Source organism: Platalea leucorodia (genome assembly GCF_965183815.1).
Source record: "Platalea leucorodia genome assembly, chromosome: 5".
Lineage (NCBI taxonomy): Eukaryota > Metazoa > Chordata > Aves > Pelecaniformes > Threskiornithidae > Platalea > Platalea leucorodia.
In genome coordinates this window covers 78400869-78421236 of record NC_138827.1, presented here as the reverse complement: position 1 = coordinate 78421236, position 20368 = coordinate 78400869, and the positions used below count along the sequence as shown (strand labels likewise).

The window sequence follows — 20368 nt, the reverse complement described above, 5'->3', positions numbered from 1 at the left end:
CTAGTGGAAAACAATAAAACATCTCAGGCTATCAAAATATATTATGAAATTACACCTTGTTAGTTAACAAGAAGTACAGTAAACTCAAGTCAAAAGAAAAAAAAATAGTGTTTTATTAACTACCACACTGTTATAATACACTTTAAACGTACAATAAGGTAGCCTTTAAATTCGAGGTGGTTTTAAGAATAACAAATGAACAGATTTCCAAATGTCTGTAAATAGGTGAACTGCAGTAATTATTGTTGTACATTTTTCTGAAAATGGTATAGCACTTACAGACTGGCTATATAACTTCATTTTGTACATTTTTCTATAATTGAAAATATAAACAGTAATTAAAAAATAAAAAGAAAATTCAGCATAATAAAAAACATATATGTTTATCAGTTAAATGTACTGGATACATACAATTTTTAAGGGAAGAAGCAAAAAAGGAAAGATGGCTGATATTTAAATGCAGATTGACTAACCAAAAACTAAACAACAAACAAATAAAAACCTCATAAAACCCCTAGTTCACTATGACTATATCCATATGTTTGGGAGTACTGTCAATATGGAAGTGATTTTTCTATTGTATTTGCATATGTTATATTTTACTGGTAATTTACACGATGGCTTTTAAGGCCCTGGCAGACAGATGTTTTTTGGAAAAAGATTTGATTAAAATCACTGCTGAGACGCAATACACCTTATTTTTGGTCCTCCAATGTTCAAAAGAAGGGATATACTTCACTATAACATTTGCCTTACCACCCAAATGCCTCAACCTATACATATTTTTTTTTTTTTAAACATTTTAAGCTTTTTAAACATTGGTTATATTGCCCACCTTGGTTATTGAAAGAATATTAACAAGACATCATTTTGGCAAATTAAATCTTAAACATGGCTTTTCAATAGGATTTAAAAGGTGACTATCCCTAGAGTTCCATGTTAAAATGTAGTTTTCAAAATCTTACAAGAGTAATGCTTAAAATATTGTACATAGTTAACCTAATTAAAATAATTAGCTTCAAAATGACAAGTTGATGAGCTAAGTAAAGCCTACACTATGTAACATTTGCTTGGAAACTTGATTTGTCAGTTATGCATAATAAAAATTCCAGTCATCAAGAAAATTACAAAATTTCTTTTATCATAACATGATTTCTTTTCACCCATCAACTTCTTTTATCTTACAATAGATAAATACCAACATGTTCTCATTTTTTTACACTAAACCACACAGGATTGATGCATTTGGTTAGACTACCATTTCCATCGTTAAATTCTTTTTTTTTTTTTAATATAACTTGGTAAAATTTCATCTCTTCTAGATTCCAAAAGTACCTACAAAACCCATGCAATTTTACCATTTTAATATACTATGGAATATCATACAAAGTAAGGCATTTCAGTGTCATGTATAACCAAGTTACTGTCAATCCAAAAATTTTTGCACATCAATAAAAAGATATCTAAGAACTTAGGAACAATATTCTTCTCACTACTGTATAAAAATAACCACAATTAATAGGTATCTTGTGTAATATTTACTCCATTGTCTCGTTTCCCGAAACTGTGACAAGCTGTAAAGGTATTTCAGTGTTGGTAAGAATATCCTGATTGCTGGTGCCAGATGTATTAACAGTTCCTATTCCTGAAACAGAACCTTGTTGAATATTTGCGAGGATAAGCGTTGTTCCTCCTGCAGTAATCAAAGTATCATCAGGTGTTGCTTCTACTGATGCCAGCACTGTACTGCTAGAGTGAATACCTTTTTTATTCTGATGTGTTTTAATGTGTTTGGCAAGGTGGTCACTTCTCATAAAGCGTTTTGAACATTCTGGACAGACAAATTTCTTCTCACCTGTCACAGAAGATAAGAAAAAAAAAATGTTTTCAAGAACATTAAAAATATCATATGTACACCAAAAACTGAGATAACTTACTGCTTTTAAGAGTCAGAATTCTACCAACATCTATACTGAAGAAAAAAGTGATCCAACATGATAAACTTGTGTGTTAAATTTCTAGACACCCATACAAATGCCTTAAAAGAATTTATTTATTTTTCTGCGTCACTGAGTTTGGGGAGATCTTTCAGGCAAGCTAAAGAACATTGCCACCTCACATCCTCAGGCTGCTAAGTTTCACTGCAATTATCATCAATAAATAACTTTTAAGAGGAGAACAAAAGCTACCGAATGATGGACAGGGAAGACCACGTGACCTCCTGCAGAATTACACTTGAGATTGACAGACAAGATCATAGTGTAATTCAGGTTTGAAGGGACCTCTGGAGGTCTCTAGTCTGATCTCTCTCATAGCAGGGTCAGCTATGAGGTCAGAACTGGTTGCTCAGGAATTTATCCAGTTTGGTCTTGAAAACCTTTAAGGATGGAGACTGCAGAAACTCTCTGGGCATCTTGTTCCTCACAGTGAAAAAGTTTTTGTTTATACCTGGTCTGAACCTCTCTTGTTTTAACTTCTGTCTGTTGTCTCTCATCCTCCCACCAATGCACCACCATGAAAAGTCTGTCTTTGTCTTCTTAATGGTGGCTTTGCAGGTACTAGAAGATTGCTATTAAGCTCCTCCCTGCCCTTACTCTTCTCTTTGTGCAGCTGAATAAGCCCAGTTCCTACAGCCTCTCTTCATAAGGCAAATGCTCCAGCTTCCTGATCATCTTGGTTGCTCTTTAGTGAACTCAATCCTGTTGAGCAATGTCTTTCTTATATTGGGGGCTGAAAACTAGATGCAATATTCTAGATGCAGCCTAACCAGTGCTGAGAAGGGGATAATCACTTCCCTAGAACGAGTGTTTCTCCTTCTGCTGATACAGCCCTGGCCATTTTTGTTGCTAGCTCTTACTCATGTTCTTGTTGTCTGTCAAGACTCCCAGGTACTTTTCAATAGAGCTGCTTCCCAACTAGTCAATGCTTAGTCTGTGTTGCTGCAAGGGTTAATTCCATCCCAGGTGCAGTACTTTGTGTTTATCCGTGCTGAATTTCATAAGGTTCCCATCAGCCCATTCCTTCAGCCTGAGTCCCTCTGAATAGCAGCCTTGCCCTCAAACACATTGACTGGTTGCCCCAGTTTTGTGTCATCCGCAAACCTAAGCAGCGTGCACTCTCTTGCCTCCTCCAGGTCAGTGATAAAGATGTTAAAACAGGTCAAAGGATAGATGCCTGCAGTTCTCTACTTTTTACTGGTACGCAGGTACACTAGGAGCCATTAACCATACCCTCTGAGCTGCATCATTCAACTGGCCTCTTTTTTTTAAACCCATCTGGCTGTCCATCCAGATAGACTGTAACATCCCAGCTTGGGTTCAAGCATCCAACATGTCTAACAAAAGCACACCATTAGGTACAAAACATGAAATATTTTTCATAGACATTGCAAAGACAGTTTTCTAAGCAATGTAAATGCTGATAAGCACACAAATTATTTATCTATTGTCACTGGGTTTTTCAAATAGTCTAATTTTAAAAGGTAAGCATCCTGTAGAATGTAACTATGGGTTCAGTTTGTAGGAAAATAGGTAATACAGACAATAGATTTGAAACAAACTGCTCCTTGAAAAGGTGGAAGATTTAGACTCATTTCTTTTCTTTGTATTAGATAAAAGGAGAAATGTGAACCTGGAGTCCCTAATGGGTGGCCTAACCATGAAACTAGAAGATGATGCACCATCACATGCTCTTCCTTGATTTTGTGAATGACATCTAATCCCTTGGACATCTAGCCCTCTATTTTTTTTTCTTTTTTAAAATGAGAGAAAATTATGTAAGTTTTAAGCTGGAACAACAGTTCTAATCTGGTTCAAATTAAATGCATTGCTGAACCTGAATCAAAGTATTCTGATTAAGTTATATTAAATATTAGCTTAAATGTCAGTTCTAAATCAAAAAACGTAGCTGGTTTTCCTCCTCAGACCTACTAAAGAAACCGAAGTATATACATAGCTCTAAGCATTAGCTGATTTCAGAAAAGTCACACTACATTAAAATCAATTCAATACAAAGATCTGTTCTCCTCTTAAAAGCTATTTATCCAAGCCCTCTCCATGACATGTCGTTAGTTAAATGCACCAGAATCAAAGACTGAAAACCTGTGTGCGTTCTTCGGTGTCGCTGAAGCTCATCACTGCGAGTGAACCTTTTGCCACAGAACATCCAAGTACAAACAAATGGACGCTCTCCAGAATGCCAGCGGAGATGAGCTCTCAAATGTGAAGTTTTCCCATATACTTTGCCACACCCTGGTATGTGACAAATGTGTTGCTTCTTTTTTCCCAAGTTGGAGCCTCTGTTAAAAAAAAAAAAAAAAAAAAAGAAGAGACGTTATTCATTCTAATATATACCTCCTAAATACTGGTCATACATATAAGTGGGGTTGCATATACCAATAGATCTGCAAACAAACCTCAGCAGCTTCCCATTTTTGTTTCAAATACAATCAGAGTCCAGTACACTCCATAAGAAGCTGGAACTAAATTCTATAATGCTATCCCGATTCTGCAACAAACTATAAATTCAACAGCATGTGAAATTTAAATGATAGAAGTGTAATCTTTAGCAAGCATACATGTATGTGAAGTTGGAAATATAGTTATTACAGCAGTTTGTACTACTTTGATGCTGAAGTGCCCATATTGTAAATTTCAGTTTTTACCATACCAAAGACAGTTTTGGCAAAGAAAAACACAAATGACTGCAATTGCCAAAATGGAAACTGGAGATTTTGGCAACTGGGAAGAGAACAGATGGGACTTTTGGCATCTTGGGAAAACCTGAGAAGCAGTTTGGGGTTGGAGGACAAGCATACTAACCTGAATATTTCCACTAGGAGGAGTGGCAGTGAAACAGCTGATCTTGCTGACATTTAAATTAATTCCTTGGTATTTCAGAAAAAAAAAAATCCATCAAAATGAACACATAATTCACAGATAATATAATCCAGACTACTGAGCTTGATGCCTGTTTTAAGGTGCTGCCTTACTGACATGGTAGGTGATTGATTCAGGGGAAGCACCTAACACAAAAGCCTAACTTTTTATTAAAAAAAAAAAAAAAAAAAAAAATCACCAGAGAGAGGTAAGAGCCTCTGAAGACTCAGAGAAAGAAATCAGTCTGGCCAGCCCAGGGCATCATGATTGATTTTAGCCAATTTAAGTGTTTGCTGCTGCTGAAAGGGGCACTCCAGGGAACAGATCTGGCTGACAACGCAACTATATGAATGGTAAATGCTGGTACAAGGGAGGAGATTGGAAAATGCAGCCAAGCATCAGGCCACCTTATTCATCAGCAATGTTAACTTAGAAGAGCTTAAGTGGATTCTGAAATCACAGTCTTGGGCACTCCATCCTCCATGACTGATTATACAATTTTCGGTTGCCTCCCCAGGGCAATTTTTTTCATTAAATTGGGTGCTCAACTTCTGCTTAACCGTCCAGTGGCTGAAGGATTTCCCAAGCTACTATTAGACTTAGATTCTCATCCCTGCTTTCAGAACAATTCTGGTTTACATCTAATGAGGGTTCAGGGTAAAATGCATATACACTTTAAGGGCCTAGCACCTGGAGCAAGCATTTTGGACCAGGCACAGAAATTAACTCACTCTAAAAACTCACAGCATCTAAGGGAATTTCAACCTAAACACATATGCACCTAAAACATTCCCAACGGACTGGCCAGAAAAGTAAGGAGATAAAATTCAATTAAGTCCTACAAAATGTTTCTAAGAAGTCTCAATATAGAACTTCATAGTGCTTCACTTGTCATTTTATAGAATCATAGAATGCTTTGGGATGGAAGGGACCTCTAAAGGCCACCTAGTCCATCCCCTCTGCAATTGGCAGGGACATCTTCAACTAGATCAGGTTGCTCAGAGCCCCATCCAGCCTGGCCTTGAATGTTTCCAAGGATGGGGCATCTACCACCTCTCTGGGCAACCCGTTCCAGTGTTTCACCACCCTCATCATGAAAAATTTCTTCCTTATATCCAGTCTGAATCTACCCTCTTTTAGTTTAAAACCATTACCCCTTCTCTTATCGCTACTGGGCCTGCTAAAAAGTCTGTCCCCATCTTTCTTATAAGCCCCCTTTAAGTACTGAAAGGCTCCGATAAGGTCCCCCCGCAGCCTTCTCTTCTCCAGGCTGAACAACCCCAGCTCTTTCAGCCTTTCCTCATAGCAGAGGTGTTCCATCCCTCTGGTCATTTTTGTGGCCCTCCTCTGGACCCTCTCCAACAGGTCCATGTCCTTCCTGTGCTGAGGACCCCAGAGCTGGACACAGTACTCCTGGTGGGGTCTCACCAGAGCAGAGTAGAGGGGCAGAATCACCTTCCTCGACCTGTTGGCCACGCTTCTTTTGACGCAGCCCAGGATACGGTTGGCTTTCCAGGCTGCGAGAGCACCTTGCTGGCTCATGTCCAGCTTTTCGTCTATCAGTAGCCCCAAGTCCTTCTCGGCAGGGCTGCACTCAATCCCTTCATCCCTCAGCCTGTATTGATACCAGGGATTGCCCCGACCCAGGTGCAGTACCCTGCACTTGTCCTTGTTGAACCTCATTTTCTCTCAGAAGAAAAAACTATCACTTTTACATACTAATTACCTGTCATGACAATGGATGTTTTGACTTCAGAACAAATTCAATGGCAGTAGAAGTAGAGTCCAGAAGGCTTTTGACCCTGCTGTGGTAGCAGACTCGTATGAGCCTATGGATATAGCGACAGAAGAGATTCTGCTTATCTGTCAAATTTTTGGGGTTTTATTGCCACGCTTCAATCCTTAGCCTCACAGAAAATTCACCTGCCTGTTTTATCCAGCTTGTTTATAAATTTCATGCAAAAAATTCTCTGACATCTGACCTGACATCTTAAGCTCTTGCATCATCATTAGTCTTGGCAAGAATACTTTTGACTTAATTTTCCTCTTTCAAATGTCCCATCACTTCTTTGGACCAGTACAAACATTGCCTTTTTTACATCTCCTACCTCAGCTGAAACATCCATTTTTGGTAACTTTTGCTACATCTGAACTGCCAGGTTCACACTCTTCCACGGCCTTCCCTCAAGCCAAGATTAAAAAGCAAAATTAACTGTAATGTCAGGCATTTAACTTTGTACTATGCCACCTACACAAAAGCTCAATATTCACAAGTTTTAAACGTTCAGCCAATCTTAAAGACATTTAGCAAAATTTCTTTAGATTTTCCCCTTTCTTTTCTAGTTTCTTAGCCTCTGCAGACGGCTAGGCCACCACACAAAACTCAGTGTACCTGTAACAGTTGCAGTGGCATTCATCTATCAGCCCAAAACACACAGCTCCCTGGACTCCAAGGAAGAAATTTTCTGTATTCCTCCTTTTGCCTTACTGCAACCAGTTCCACAGTTCTCAGGCTCCGTGTTCACCTTCATCTAATGATTCAGTTCTAGACAGCTCTTCTTCAGGTTCTCATTTGGTGGCTCAAGGCATCCAGAAATTGCAGTGCAAGGCAAAGGAACATCCATGGCTCTTCTCCGTTATACAATCTTGGTAACTGAAAGAATTCTGCACAGAATCCTACTATCCTGTGTCTTTAATTGCCTGTCCAACTTCACATAACCCTAAGAAGTGCTCAGCCTGTGCTTATTATAACAAAATTTATTTCTGTATTTGAGAATATATTTCTGTACACAGAATATTTTTTTGTATTTGGTATTTCATCCTCACACCTTCTCCAAGTATACTATAGTCTTCCCCTCCCCAATAATCAGTACAAGTATTTTGTAACTTTGTACGATACAGTACACAAATGTGACACAAATGACATGAAATCACACCAAAATTCCCTTAGAATAATTTTAAGATTCCTAAGTCAATCATTTGAAGTTGCTCAATTGCACCTTTAGTCTAGACCGAAGGAAAAGAAGGTTCAACTCATGGTCAGCTTACTGTGCGTAGGTGGTGTAGCATACGTAATCCTAAGCACCTCACCTAATTGGAGACAGAATTCCTTAGCGGAGTCTGAAGTTCAAAGTGAGGGGAAAGTTCGGGATTCACAAAATGAAATCCGCAAGACTACTGTAAATGAGCAACTACGTGTATTTATTCTACACAGCTTCGTATAGACGTCTGCATGTTTGCTTCATGTGTGCTCTAAACTGACTGGATATGAGCCAAATTCTATCTGGACGCTTTGCAGCTGTGACAGTCTGGCACTATGCCCTATCACGTCATAGTAAGAGGCCTTTCTTGCTGCGCTGGCCAATAACCATCATCACTGAGCAAAAGGATATGACTCAGGCCTATTCCTCGACTGGAGTCTTCAATTAATATTTAAGTATTTTGATAATACATTTTAGCTTTACAGAGATTGGAAACCAAGTTTCTCAGTAACCATGCAGAATGCAATGGTTTCAGCAGGAGACGCTTTCATCCACTGAGAAACTGGACTTTCAGTCCAGCGGTACTTCCAGGAGGAACATGAAGTATTTCAATGGTAAAACATACACTTATTAGTTACTTTAAGAATGTGTATTTTAGAGTTACGTACCTCAAGTGGTACTCAGAAGCACTATTCCTCTATAGTTCCAGACAGTAGTAGTTACATCTCAAGGTAACTCCAGATGTAACTGAGAGGAGGGTTAACTTTCCACCTAACTTCAGACACCCTAACTAGAAGCCTAATACAGTCTGTTTGGGATCAGAATCATCCTTTGAGGTACATCTCTTTCTCTCTCTCTCTCCACTTGCTTATCCCCCATTTACTATATAAGCTTGAGGCTATAAGGTTTTAATTTACACATCTAATACATCATCCTCTCCGTTTCCTACCTTCCCACCTGCCAAGTAAGGTAAAGATAATAGTGGCTTCCTACTTCACAGGACTGGTACAAATAGAAATCCTTTGAAGACTGCAACGTAGTCTAATTCTGTACCAAGAGTCAAAAAACCCCAACAAAAACCAGCAACAAAAACCAGAAAGAACCCCTCAACTCCTCTTTGCATCCAGAAAACAGAAGACAAGAAATGCCAAAACTAAGGCTACACAAAAAATGAAATTATGATGAAGTCTGCATATAGGACCTTTTCCTACCCCATTCAGTGCACAGGAGGGATAGTATTCATTGAGTGAAATGCTATTCAGCTTTTTCATACTGATTTAATGTGCTTTTCTTGTCTTACTAGTTACATATTATTTAAGTACTATCTTAAATACGGAATTATTCATTTCCCCAGGGTTTTCTTCTTCATTGTGGGCACTCACAACACGTACAGTGTCTAAGCAATTCACAAACATTAATTAATTTATCATCTTGCAACACTCCTGTGTAGTGAACTTGAACTAATACAATCACTTCATACATCCAAATATGTGGTAGAAAAAGATTAAGGCCAAAATTGTCCAACACCCACCAGCGTGAGGTGTCAAGTTCAATACAGCAGAAGCATATTTTCTTAGAGTACTGTAGATGGTTACAATTCAGCTCAATCAACTTCTTTACAGGAATGAACTCAGTACTTCTGCAGTGGAAAAGGTGGGGTGGATAGACAAACACCTCCAAAACTTCAGAGCCCTGTTGCTGCAGTCCTGTATCTCATTCCCTAAATGCCTTCCAATTTCTGCAATAAGTGAAGCAGGTGCCAATCATTACACAGCCCTGATTCACTCCCTGTGCATCATCCATCCCATCCACTGAACCGCACTGGGGTCATATGGAAAAAATAGTATGCAGTCATGTAATTAGAAACCAAATGATAATGTATATGCACAAGGGATTAAATTAAAGTTGCCCAGGATGTCTTATCTTTGGCATTTGCCAACTTCCAAGTTTTCAATTTTGCAACTTTAACATCATTCTAGGAATTGCGAATGCTATCTGAAGAAATTCATAAAAGCAAATGTCCTATTATCTGAAACTCCGCAAGTCATCAGCAGAGTTGAAAGACAAATCAAAACTCAGAATTACAGCACTAGAGATAAATAAGTAACTGTAGCAGCTATGGGATATAATCAACATGTATCAGAGGGAGAAGGAAAATATTCTTCCAAGTGGGCTTACTCCTTTTTGCTAGACTCTGAAGGAATTCTGCATTCCAGTGGGAAAGTTGCTCTAGCAACTGTAGGCACTTTCACTCTTTTTCTGTTTCCCCACCATTGTCTCCTTCATTATCCTGTTTCTATTCCAGTCCTAATTCTTCTCACATCCTGACTTCCTGTCCTACTTTTCCTACTTACTTTGTACATTTGATGTGTCCAGTCCTTCCTTTACAGTGGATTTCAGATTCTCACCTATCTAAACTCTGTCCTAGCTCTTATCTCATCTCCTTCCCAAATTCCCATATGTGAGTTTCAGTCAGACTACACCCTTTTCCAGACTTCATCAAAACCATCTCTCAAAAAGATTCTCTCTTGGGCTTCGATTTTAAAATCTGGTGTTATAGCAACTCCACTTAGGAGGAAGAGGACTTTAAAGTAAAGATATCTCTATATTAAAGCCACTGTAGTTTGGAATAGAGCACGAGGAAGATGCAACATGGGAAATCTCTCTGTTTCGTATGAGTACGGACAGTGCAAATCACATTTTCAGAGTTTTCTCCCAGACTGAAGCAAATTTCAACCCTGGGTGTACTTGGGCATATCTTCATGGCAGAGCCAAGGTTCACCAAGAACTTAGAAACGTCTGTGCCAGGTTTCAGTGAACTATACATAGGAATTTAACAAGAGGAAGCTGATGGACAAAGATGCTATATAGCCTTAACTGCAGATATTATCACTAGCTTCATCTGTGATGTAAATGTATGAAAGTGTTTTTGTCTTAAACACTTAATATTTACTCGGCATGGCTGCCCAAGATATTACCTCTCTGTGCTTGCAAAGAACGTATCTAGAATATACAGCAAAAAATCACAGCAGACTTGACAATAGACATATTCAGTCAGTACTCTTAGCACTCTTAGAGCCATAGGATACTGACAGGTTCTTAAAAGAGAACTCACTAATTTACACTACAGTTCTCACATAAATAAGAAATCCATTTTAGAGAAGAAATTATTATCAAAATAGACAAATTTTAGTGTACTGGAAAGAAGCCCCTGCACAATTATATCAAGCATAAACACATCTAAATATTTTCATTGTAAAAGGCAGCCTATTATCCCCACTTCCTCTCTTATATGCATAATCGAAATGTTTAAAAGGAAGTGTTCTGGAATAGAATAAAATCTTTATAATAACAAAAAGCTGAAGAATACTTTCATGAGATGTAGAATAAGAAAACATTGCTTCCTATGCAGCCCTGAAGTTTCATAAAATTGGAACTTCGTACCTCTTTGTTAGCCAAATCTCCACTGACTTTGACTGAAAACAATCAGTCAATTCAAAATTTGGTATTTAGTGTTATTATACAAACCTTGTTTTTCTTAGGAAACCAGTGAATAAGAAAACCAGGATAACTGTATTTTTATAACACTCTAAAGCAATCAAACTGTGGGGAAAAAAAATGCTCAATCAGTGAGGAAATGCAGGCACACAGGGTTTAATCAAGTCCTTGACAGATGATAGGAAGCCAATCACGGATGTGCATATTCCAAAATATTTCATTTTCATATTATTTAGGGCAATGTTCTATCCCCCTCACTTGTACTAGGTGGCATCTAACTCCATATTTTTCCAGTTAATCTCAATGGAGTAACTCAGAGAGGATGGAATAATCTGCCTGTCCATCTGTAAACCCAGAAATAAAGGTGGCAGTCCTTTCTTGCATGAGCTCTTTTGCATAAGCCTCTAGTTTTCTCTCACTGCAGGCAACTGCTGTTAACTAAGGCTCCTTTTTTCCTCATTCATTATTTGTTTTCATCATTACATGCATTATATGACACTGAACGTTACATACCTTCCACCACCTTCTTTGCAGTTGGGACACGTGCAAGCTACTCGTCGCAGTCTTTTTCCCTCTTGATGTGGTTGGTCCCCTTCCTCATCTACCACCTGTACTCTCAAATGTGTTAGATCATTGGTATTCAGTGTAGAATCACCACTGAGCTGCCACTCTTCTGGATCAGGCTCCTCTTCTTTAATCCTAATATCTGAGGAAAAGAACAAAAACAGATCCATAAGTAGCCCATTAAATAGAGAGAAGGAAACCATAATGATCAAATCTTTTTACTGTTGAGAGCACTATGTCAGTCAAAAGTCAACATCCTTTAGTGCATACTGACATTGCTTCTGTGCCCTTGTAACCTGTAACGTATTTAAAAAGTTTACCTTACTATACATTTCAAAGTTGAAGACAAGCTATAATGAAGTATTAAAGTAAGTTTGAACTGTTCTTGGTAGGGAATGCTGTCACCAGGAGGATTTTGCTTGCTTGAAACTTGGGAAAAACTGAGGAACAAGAGGTTGGACAGAGGTTGAAAAAAAACGTAAACGCATGTTTCAAATGATCCTGAGTAGCCATTTATGTTTCCACAGGATTTCTCAATTAGTGTGACATGTAGTAGAAACAGCCTTTCTCGATGATCTTCAGAAGTTTTCAGTATGCACAGTGATATATAAAGTAATATGAGAAATCAATTAAATAAAAGGTTTTGACCTAAGAAAGACCAAGATATCTAAGGAAAACAAACAAAAAAAATAATGCCTTTGTTCCATTTTCCCCTTCTCACCTCAAATTTATGCCTTTTCCACTACACATAGAGAAGAAAACATTTAGGGACGAATGTTATTTAGCATTAGAGAGAGGTAAGCAAGACATGAACCACTTTAACATTCTGATGAGCTAGTAGTCAAAATAGGTCTTTGCAGTTTCATGGATGCAAAAAAGACTCTTAAGTTATCCTCATAGGATGGACGTTTGCAAGTATGTGTACCTTCTCCCTACAGAGCATTCATTCAATCTAATCCAAGAACTAATTACAGCATCATACTACACTGTAAAACAACAACTATTTTAACAAATTTACATTTTAATAGGAACATTTTTCCCCTCAGACACTATTCTGGATTCCCAATGAGCTGAAAGTCTGTTAGTCTGGATTTCAAAAAAAGACAGTTTCTATGTATCATTTTAGAAAGCTGAACCCCAGCCCCTTCTTTGGCTCAGCACAGTAGTTTACTTGTAGTTTTTTTCAGTGAAAATGATTAGCCACTAGCACAAACTACTAAGCAAACTGTCAAATTTCTCTTTTTTTTTTTTTTCTTTTATTGAAGCTTCGAACTAAAAGGTGTGTGTCTTTCTGGATGTATTTAAGAGACTGCTTTCTCTGCAGAACAAACTCAGTTATCATGTAGATTTTTATCCTTAACTCAAACCCCACTCAAACACTGAAACCTTAACTGAACACTGTGGCCACTCTAAATTCTTTCTGAGAGTCAATGCATCAGCCATCATCTGTATAATGAAGACAAAGCTGCCCAGATTGCATGATAAAACATAAGAAAAACTGTGCTGGGTCAGATCATAAACAGCATCCTGTCCCAGTAGAGATCAGGAAAGAAATTAATGATAAAACATGTAAAAAGTAATAGTTACCTGGTCTACCTTCCAAATAATCTCCAACATTCATTTGTTTAGAGACAAAGGATGTAGCTACACACAAAAATTTGCTTGGTGCTAATAAAGTCTCAGTCCAGTCTTTCCCAACACCACAGTTTGCCTTCCTTTTACTTGCACATGTATAACCATTTGTGGGACTGTGCTGTAAACTGCATCACTGATGTAAGTAAAGTCAAAATAATTCCCTAGGAAACCACTGCATTGGGAAGAGAATTCCAGGTCAGAAACAGGGAAGTCTAGAGTATTTACCCGGTTTGGCTGCAAAAGTCAATGCTAGAAATTAAGTTTGCACGAATATGACAGGCTCAGAGCTGTGGGAATCCAGGAGCTAGCACACTCACTGTTGCTGCCTCTTTACACACGTGGTAACATCTGGCAGAACTACTGTGGTAAGCCTGTCCAAAATCACCTGCACCCTGAGCTTCACTGTTACCATAAGAAGTCCACAATTTCAGACAGCAACATCACAAGGATCTTTCACGTGAAGACCTAGAAAACCTCTGCGGTGACTTCTAGTGTTCTGCATTAGCCACCAAACTATCTTTCCTAACAAACTAAGTAATTTTCTGAGACTCACCTATGAAATCATCTTATTATCTGTAATAATTTGCATACACGTGTTACATATAAAATTCATTTTACATAAGCAAAGATTAAAACACTATACAACATACAAAGAGTTTATAAACTGATCTTTCAAATTGGATACTATTAAGTATACTAATACATTCACTTACAGCAACTTTAGGAAAAGGCAAAAGTCTGATTTACTCTTATGCAACAGGGCACATAATAGGAATTTAAATACAGCAAAGTGGCAAGGCTGCCAGCACAGGCCAATTCAAGCCTCCAAGCAGTTCTTTAGGACTGGATATGTTATGCACCATACCCAAAATTCTTTTACCAATTGAATGTTCCACAAAATGTACGTTGTATAAATTCTGGTTTTATTTAAAATAAGAATTAAAGTAATGTTAATAAAATAAAACACTGTATTAAGAAGATAATTTCATTATGATCTTACTAACATTAGACACTGGCATATAGCGAGTTTGTAAAGTCAGTAGCTGAATCCAGTTAGCACTGCATACACATACTTCAAAAGAGGTATCAACATGTCCTAGCAAGGATGAATGGGTAAAATTGGGGTATGGATCTGTGCTCCCAAGACCCAACTCCACTACGGAAGTCAAAGATTCCATATGACATATGATTTCGCCTGTTATACTGACACCCCAAAGTCACGCTCTAATAACAGAGATACACCTAACAATACAAACATGTCCAGAATGCCTATCACTGCACACCAGTATCGAGGACTTTCTATCTTCAACTCACACAATGTTTGTTCCGATTCACAAACTTTCATCATGAGTTCCTTTGACTTTTTTCATCAGTCTCTCTCTATTCCCAGTCCCTCCCAATCACCACCATTATTGCAGCAGCACAAAGGCTCATAATAGCTTATAATGGTGGAGGCATAAATGAGAAAGTTATTTGGACAAAAGAAGGGGGACAGACAAAACACTCCTAAGAGTTGAGGATACTGGAGAAAATAACAATTTGCACAGACACACAATAGTTTATAGTATTGTTTTTAAAAAATGCAAAACTGAAATGAAGTCAAAGCAGTACTGTGTGTGTAATTTTGTGCTGTGTTTCCTGGTTATCTTGGTAAGGCAGAAAGCGTAGATATCGCTTTAGGTATTCCTCAGCAGGACCACCTTCTACTCCAGGCACACAGAAAAGTACAATGTAAACTTGGCAATTTACAGACAGGACTTTTTAATACTTAATTATGTAGATTACACTTTAAATAAAACAAAATTAAAAGAAGTATCAAAAGATGAAGTGTTTATCTAGCCTCTCCAGGACGTAGTACAGTGGAGAGTGGATTGTATCAAATCCCAGAGTGAATCCGTTTGCCTTAACAGGGTCCTTAGAACCAATATGTCTGTTGCCCTCCAAGTGGGTTTTACATTATTGCAAGAGATGAAAATTCCATCGCTATTTTTGTGGGGAGGAGGGGGTGCCACTGTAATTTAGACAACAGTAAGAAAATGAAGGAGTAGAAGGGGCAAACTGTGGAGAAGAGCAAAATATAAGAGTCTTCTCCAATGCAATGGAACTGGAGATTATGCAAATTCACATAGATAGCAACAACTCCACATTTCTCCCTTGGTGTTCCTCCATTCTAATTCAGTCTCAACTGACAGAATACTAGGTTTTACACACACTCTGCAAAAAATTGGACCTAAAAAAATTTTACATAATCCCTAAAGTCATGACAAGCTGATGCAAATACTGGTATATTTGAGGCAACTATTGTTTTCTACCAATTAAAGACAGGCTAAATGAAGGTTACGTTTTCTTTACTACTATTTTATTTCCACGCTTTCACATTTCTATATGGCCTTAGTTCTTAATTAAGTTCAAGAACCAGTACTGGGTAAGTATGAAGGGGAAATTCAGACAAAGATACTGTTTCAAACTGCCTACAGATTCTGAAAACCATATATTCTGTTCAAGTTCTTCTTGGTATCTAGTGAGCTAGATTTGGTTTAGGTTTTGCTTTCCTCTAAAGGATGGAAATTAGGATCCTGGTGTACAGTTCTATTCCAAAGGTAGTATTTCATAGTCACAGAAAGCCCAGAGCTGGCTACAATATGGAGCAAGTTTAAGTGTATTTGGCAAATAAAAACAATAACTAAGACATTTGTTTAAAGTGCTTCAGAGAAGACTAACTAAACGGACAGGATGAAACCATGCAGATGCAAATGCAGCTTAAACTACTCTTGAGTACATTTCAAGTATAATCTAGTGTGGAGAGAATTACTGCTGCCCACTGATACAGCCAGGTCATTTACCTACTTCAACCATTCATCAGATGAATGCATCAGTTAAGCTTCATGTTCTATCATGGTCTGTTTCAACTAGGACTGTAAGAAAATGCTGTTTTCTTCACCTATGAGAAAAGTTATTAGCTTACCCAACAGCCATAGAGACAGGGACAAACTGAGAAGGGAGGAAGATGGAGTGCAAGAAACGCTTCATTTGAGGACTATGCCACCACTTTAAATTTTTGATATATCTGCCTCTGCCGAATGTCACATAAAGGCACTCTCAGCATTACCTGTAACTGTCTCCAAAGTGCGGGCTTCTAGTTTAGCTGCTTTTCCTAGATGCTGAAAGCCACCCTTTTTACTCAGCTAAGCTTTACAAGTTCCTGATCTGAAAAGCAGAAATATGGTCTTTCAACTGAAAACAGATTTGCAGCAGCATTGCACATACCTTAACACCAATTTCCTCACAGCATCACAAATTTACTGTCTGCAGTTTCAACGTCTTGTAATCAGTCATGCCTATTCATTTATTTTTCCAAATAGATGCTTCCCTTCCCACCCCTCCCAAGAAAACAGATGTGAATTCCCATCCCCTTTCCATCTTCTCTTGTTAATTTTGTTTTCAGTTTTCTCTACAGTGCAACCCACATTCCCTCAGTATCTTGACTCATCTTGCCTTAATCTCTGGATGTAAGGAAGCTTTAATAAAGATGTTCAAATTTCTTAGACACTGTTCTTGTTCATTCCCATCTCAACTAAACTTCCTAAACTAAACTACATAAATGAAACTCTCCCTACCACTTGGCCAGATGTGCAAGTCTTTCAGACAGGAAACTCAACAAGGTTAATGATTTCTACTCTGATTTACCCCCCAAAACTTAAGTGTGAATTTAGGCATTTTTATTATGTAATAAATTACAAGGCAACAGAAGATACACTATAGAGTGTCATCTTGAAATACTTGTGAACCTCAACTCAGAAGAAAGGCTGTCATCTAGTTTCAATAGCTCTAAATCAGATTTTAAGTTTCTGAGGAGAACAACTGTTGTGTACAAGTCTAAGAGCAGCACCTCACAGTACTGAATATTTAAGCAGTACTAGCAAAAATAAGAATAGAGCTATAGACTTTTTTCTTGCAAGAAAAACGCCACATACTATATTTCCAAGCGATCCTATGCATTATTCTAAGCTGATTGTTTAAAAATTTGAATCACGGAAGTACTTAAGCCAGTGCTACCACAACACACATCATCCATCAAAGAACAGTTACTTACCCTACAGTAACTGCAGTTCTTTGAGATGTGCTGTCTACAAATTCTCAAGATTTTGGATTCTTATGGACAGTAATGCCTGCTGGAGCATGCCCTTATTTTTTCCTTTTTTCCCATAGTTGAAAATATAAGAGGGGATAACTAGAAAGGGGGAAGAAGAGTTGATCATGCTCAACACAGAAGAAGCCAGGAACTGCAGAAATAGGTAAGGAAAGCAGTAGGACACAGAGTATCCTGTGACCAGTGGGGTTAAGTATTCCTACATAAAAGAGTACTGGACTGCTGCTAGGGTCAAACAACAGAATTGTCAGCAGTAATTCAGGAAAGCAGAACTGTTTGATACGTATTTATGTTCTGTATTTAGGTAAAAGCCAAATAATGGTCCTATCCCTAGACGAGAATGAAAAGCTTCCCACTGACGGTAAGTCAGGAAGATGTAAAAACAGCTACTGAAATAAACACTTAATAAATCAACAGATGAGGATAATTTTCATTCAATAATTTTAAGAGAAGGCTGAAGAGCTCTGCAGTTTTAATGCTGCAAGCCTTTGACCATGTGAATGCTCCAGTGGGTTAGAAAAAAGCTATCACTGTGATAATACTGAAAAAGGGTAAACAAAGACTCGAGAAGTAGGGAAAGAATTAATGCCACTCAAAATGGGATTATGGGAACAATTAAATTCAAAAGTAATTTTTTTTTACATCAATGATGACACCATTGTTGATATAATATACTTGAGAGTTCGGCATAGCAAGTGACTTATTAGGATACAGTAAAACATTTTCATTAAGAAAAATGAAGTACAAAACATACGTGGAATACATGGATTAAAAACTGGCATGAAGTTTAAATGCAGACTGAGAACTACCATTTCTGTATGTTAAATACTGAGGACACGTCACTGACAATGTGTATTTTTTCCGTTTTTGGTCCTTAAAAATTAGTACCTCTTGAAAAAAACGTGTCTTCTACAAGCAGTGATAGACAATCCATCTACAACCCAGCCTTATCTTCAAGAGGGCAATCACAACTAGGATCCTGGTGAGCATTCCTTGCATTATGAGAAGACTGCCGTTGTCCTTGGTAGAAACTTCAGATACTTTTTATGAGCCAGATGCACTGACAAGTTAGCTTTAGAGATCAGAACCAAAGTATGTGATCTTGTCAGGAGGTTCAAAGGCAAGAAAACTGCAGAAAACCTGAAACAATGGACCTAAAGTGCTGAGACCGCAAAAAGACAGAAGATGAGTTTCCAGCCTCCTTTTTAAGTTGAAGCAGTACTGGAAATAAAACCCCTTGCCTCTGTCACTTCATGGATACTTGCCATACATCCCCACAGGTCTAAGAGAGTTTTCATTTTCCTTGAGGAGTATCTTGTAAAAAGGGTACTTGAAAAATGAAAAAGGAATGAGTACCTGAAACTGGGTAATATATTCTTTTGTGAACATCCTGAGGATATCTGAGCCTAAGATAACTCAGGCTAACCTCCTTAACCTTGAGAATCTAAGTTGCATCACCAGATACTCAGCATAAATCACAAAATATTCACTTAAGAGCAACATACATATAACAAAATCTCACCTCACCACCATGGGCTGTAAGAAAATGAATTAGACTCTGAGCTGTTTTGGAACACAGAGCAGAAAAGCACATGAAGTACAGACACAGAGGAAGGATGCGACAATTCAATCTTTTCAAGAATTTGAAGAAAAAATGCAATTCTATTCCACAGCAGTAGATACTGCATTGAAAAAGTAATCAGACTAACTAAAGTTATGCAAACTTTCTTAAACTTGAAGTGAGATAATTTACTACAGGCTGTTATAAGCAAGACTGTGAAACACATACAAGCATGATCGTCTAATTCTTCCAGAATTTATTAATTTCCTTTGAAAATGATGAGAAAATAAGGAATGTAATTTAAGCATGCTGAAAGCGAACTATTTACACAAGATTGGTACATAAATAGCTCTAATTCCTGCACTAACTTAAATTTGTCAGTTTCCAATTTAATTTTCATATCAAAAATAAAGCAGTGGGGGAATTGTTTTTAACTATTTGATTTTACAACATGCAAACTAAATGCCTCAAATGTAAATAGGATAGCCCAAAACGGATGTTGCCAGATGAAAATATTTACTTAACATCATTGCTTCAGTTTACTTCATGCATTTCATAAGACTTTTTTTTAATAGTCAGATTCAATTTCATAATAACACTATGCCCTTCTCTCAAAAGCTTGGTATAAAGAATGCCTTAGAAGGAAAAACTGCATAACTGAAAGTAAAGTTAATAAGGGTAAAAACTGGAACTTAAAAAGCAAGAGAAAAAACTAAGTTGTGTAATACTGAAAACCAGCCAAAACGTTTTATAAAGTTCTAGATGCCAGAAGAAAGCTATGCTTTAAGTAGCATTCTGCACCACTTCACCAGAAGCATTAAAACATTGAAACAACCATCCCTGCAAGTAAAACTCTAAGTACTCCATTTCTAATTTTGTTTGTTTGGGGGTTTAGACTGTTTTACCTAACAGATGTCAGACCAAAGCCTCACAAGATACCAGCAGATGAAAGAAAAGTTGTCACTTGGGCAACTATTTACCTTGAAAATTGTCAGCCAATTTTTGGCCGAATTTAGAATAGCTAAATTACTTCAGCATGATAAAGACTTCAGCTTCTGGCAGGAATGGAATGAAGCCCCCACCTCAAATAGCCAACCACTCC

General features: G+C 37.7%; 1 protein-coding gene across 5 annotated transcripts in view; it reads right to left on the bottom strand.

Annotated features, from left to right (window-relative positions):
* Positions 1 to 89: 89 nt before the first annotated feature.
* The window catches only part of SP3 (Sp3 transcription factor), a 37354-nt gene continuing 17075 nt past the window's right edge, over positions 90 to 20368 (bottom strand). For 2 of the 5 annotated variants that reach the window (XM_082311654.1, XM_082311655.1), the window contains 3 exons: positions 11870 to 12062; positions 4101 to 4297; positions 90 to 1855 (listed from right to left, as the gene is read on the bottom strand). In XM_082311654.1, coding sequence (XP_082167780.1) covers positions 1539 to 1855; positions 4101 to 4297; positions 11870 to 12062 — 707 coding nt within the window. In that variant the 3' untranslated portion in view covers positions 90 to 1538. Of the gene's footprint in view, positions 1856 to 4100; positions 4298 to 4827; positions 4886 to 6603; positions 6707 to 7158; positions 11462 to 11869; positions 12063 to 20368 lie in introns of those variants that run through there. The other 3 variants (XM_082311656.1, XR_014228150.1, XM_082311657.1) reach the window with 3 other exon arrangements.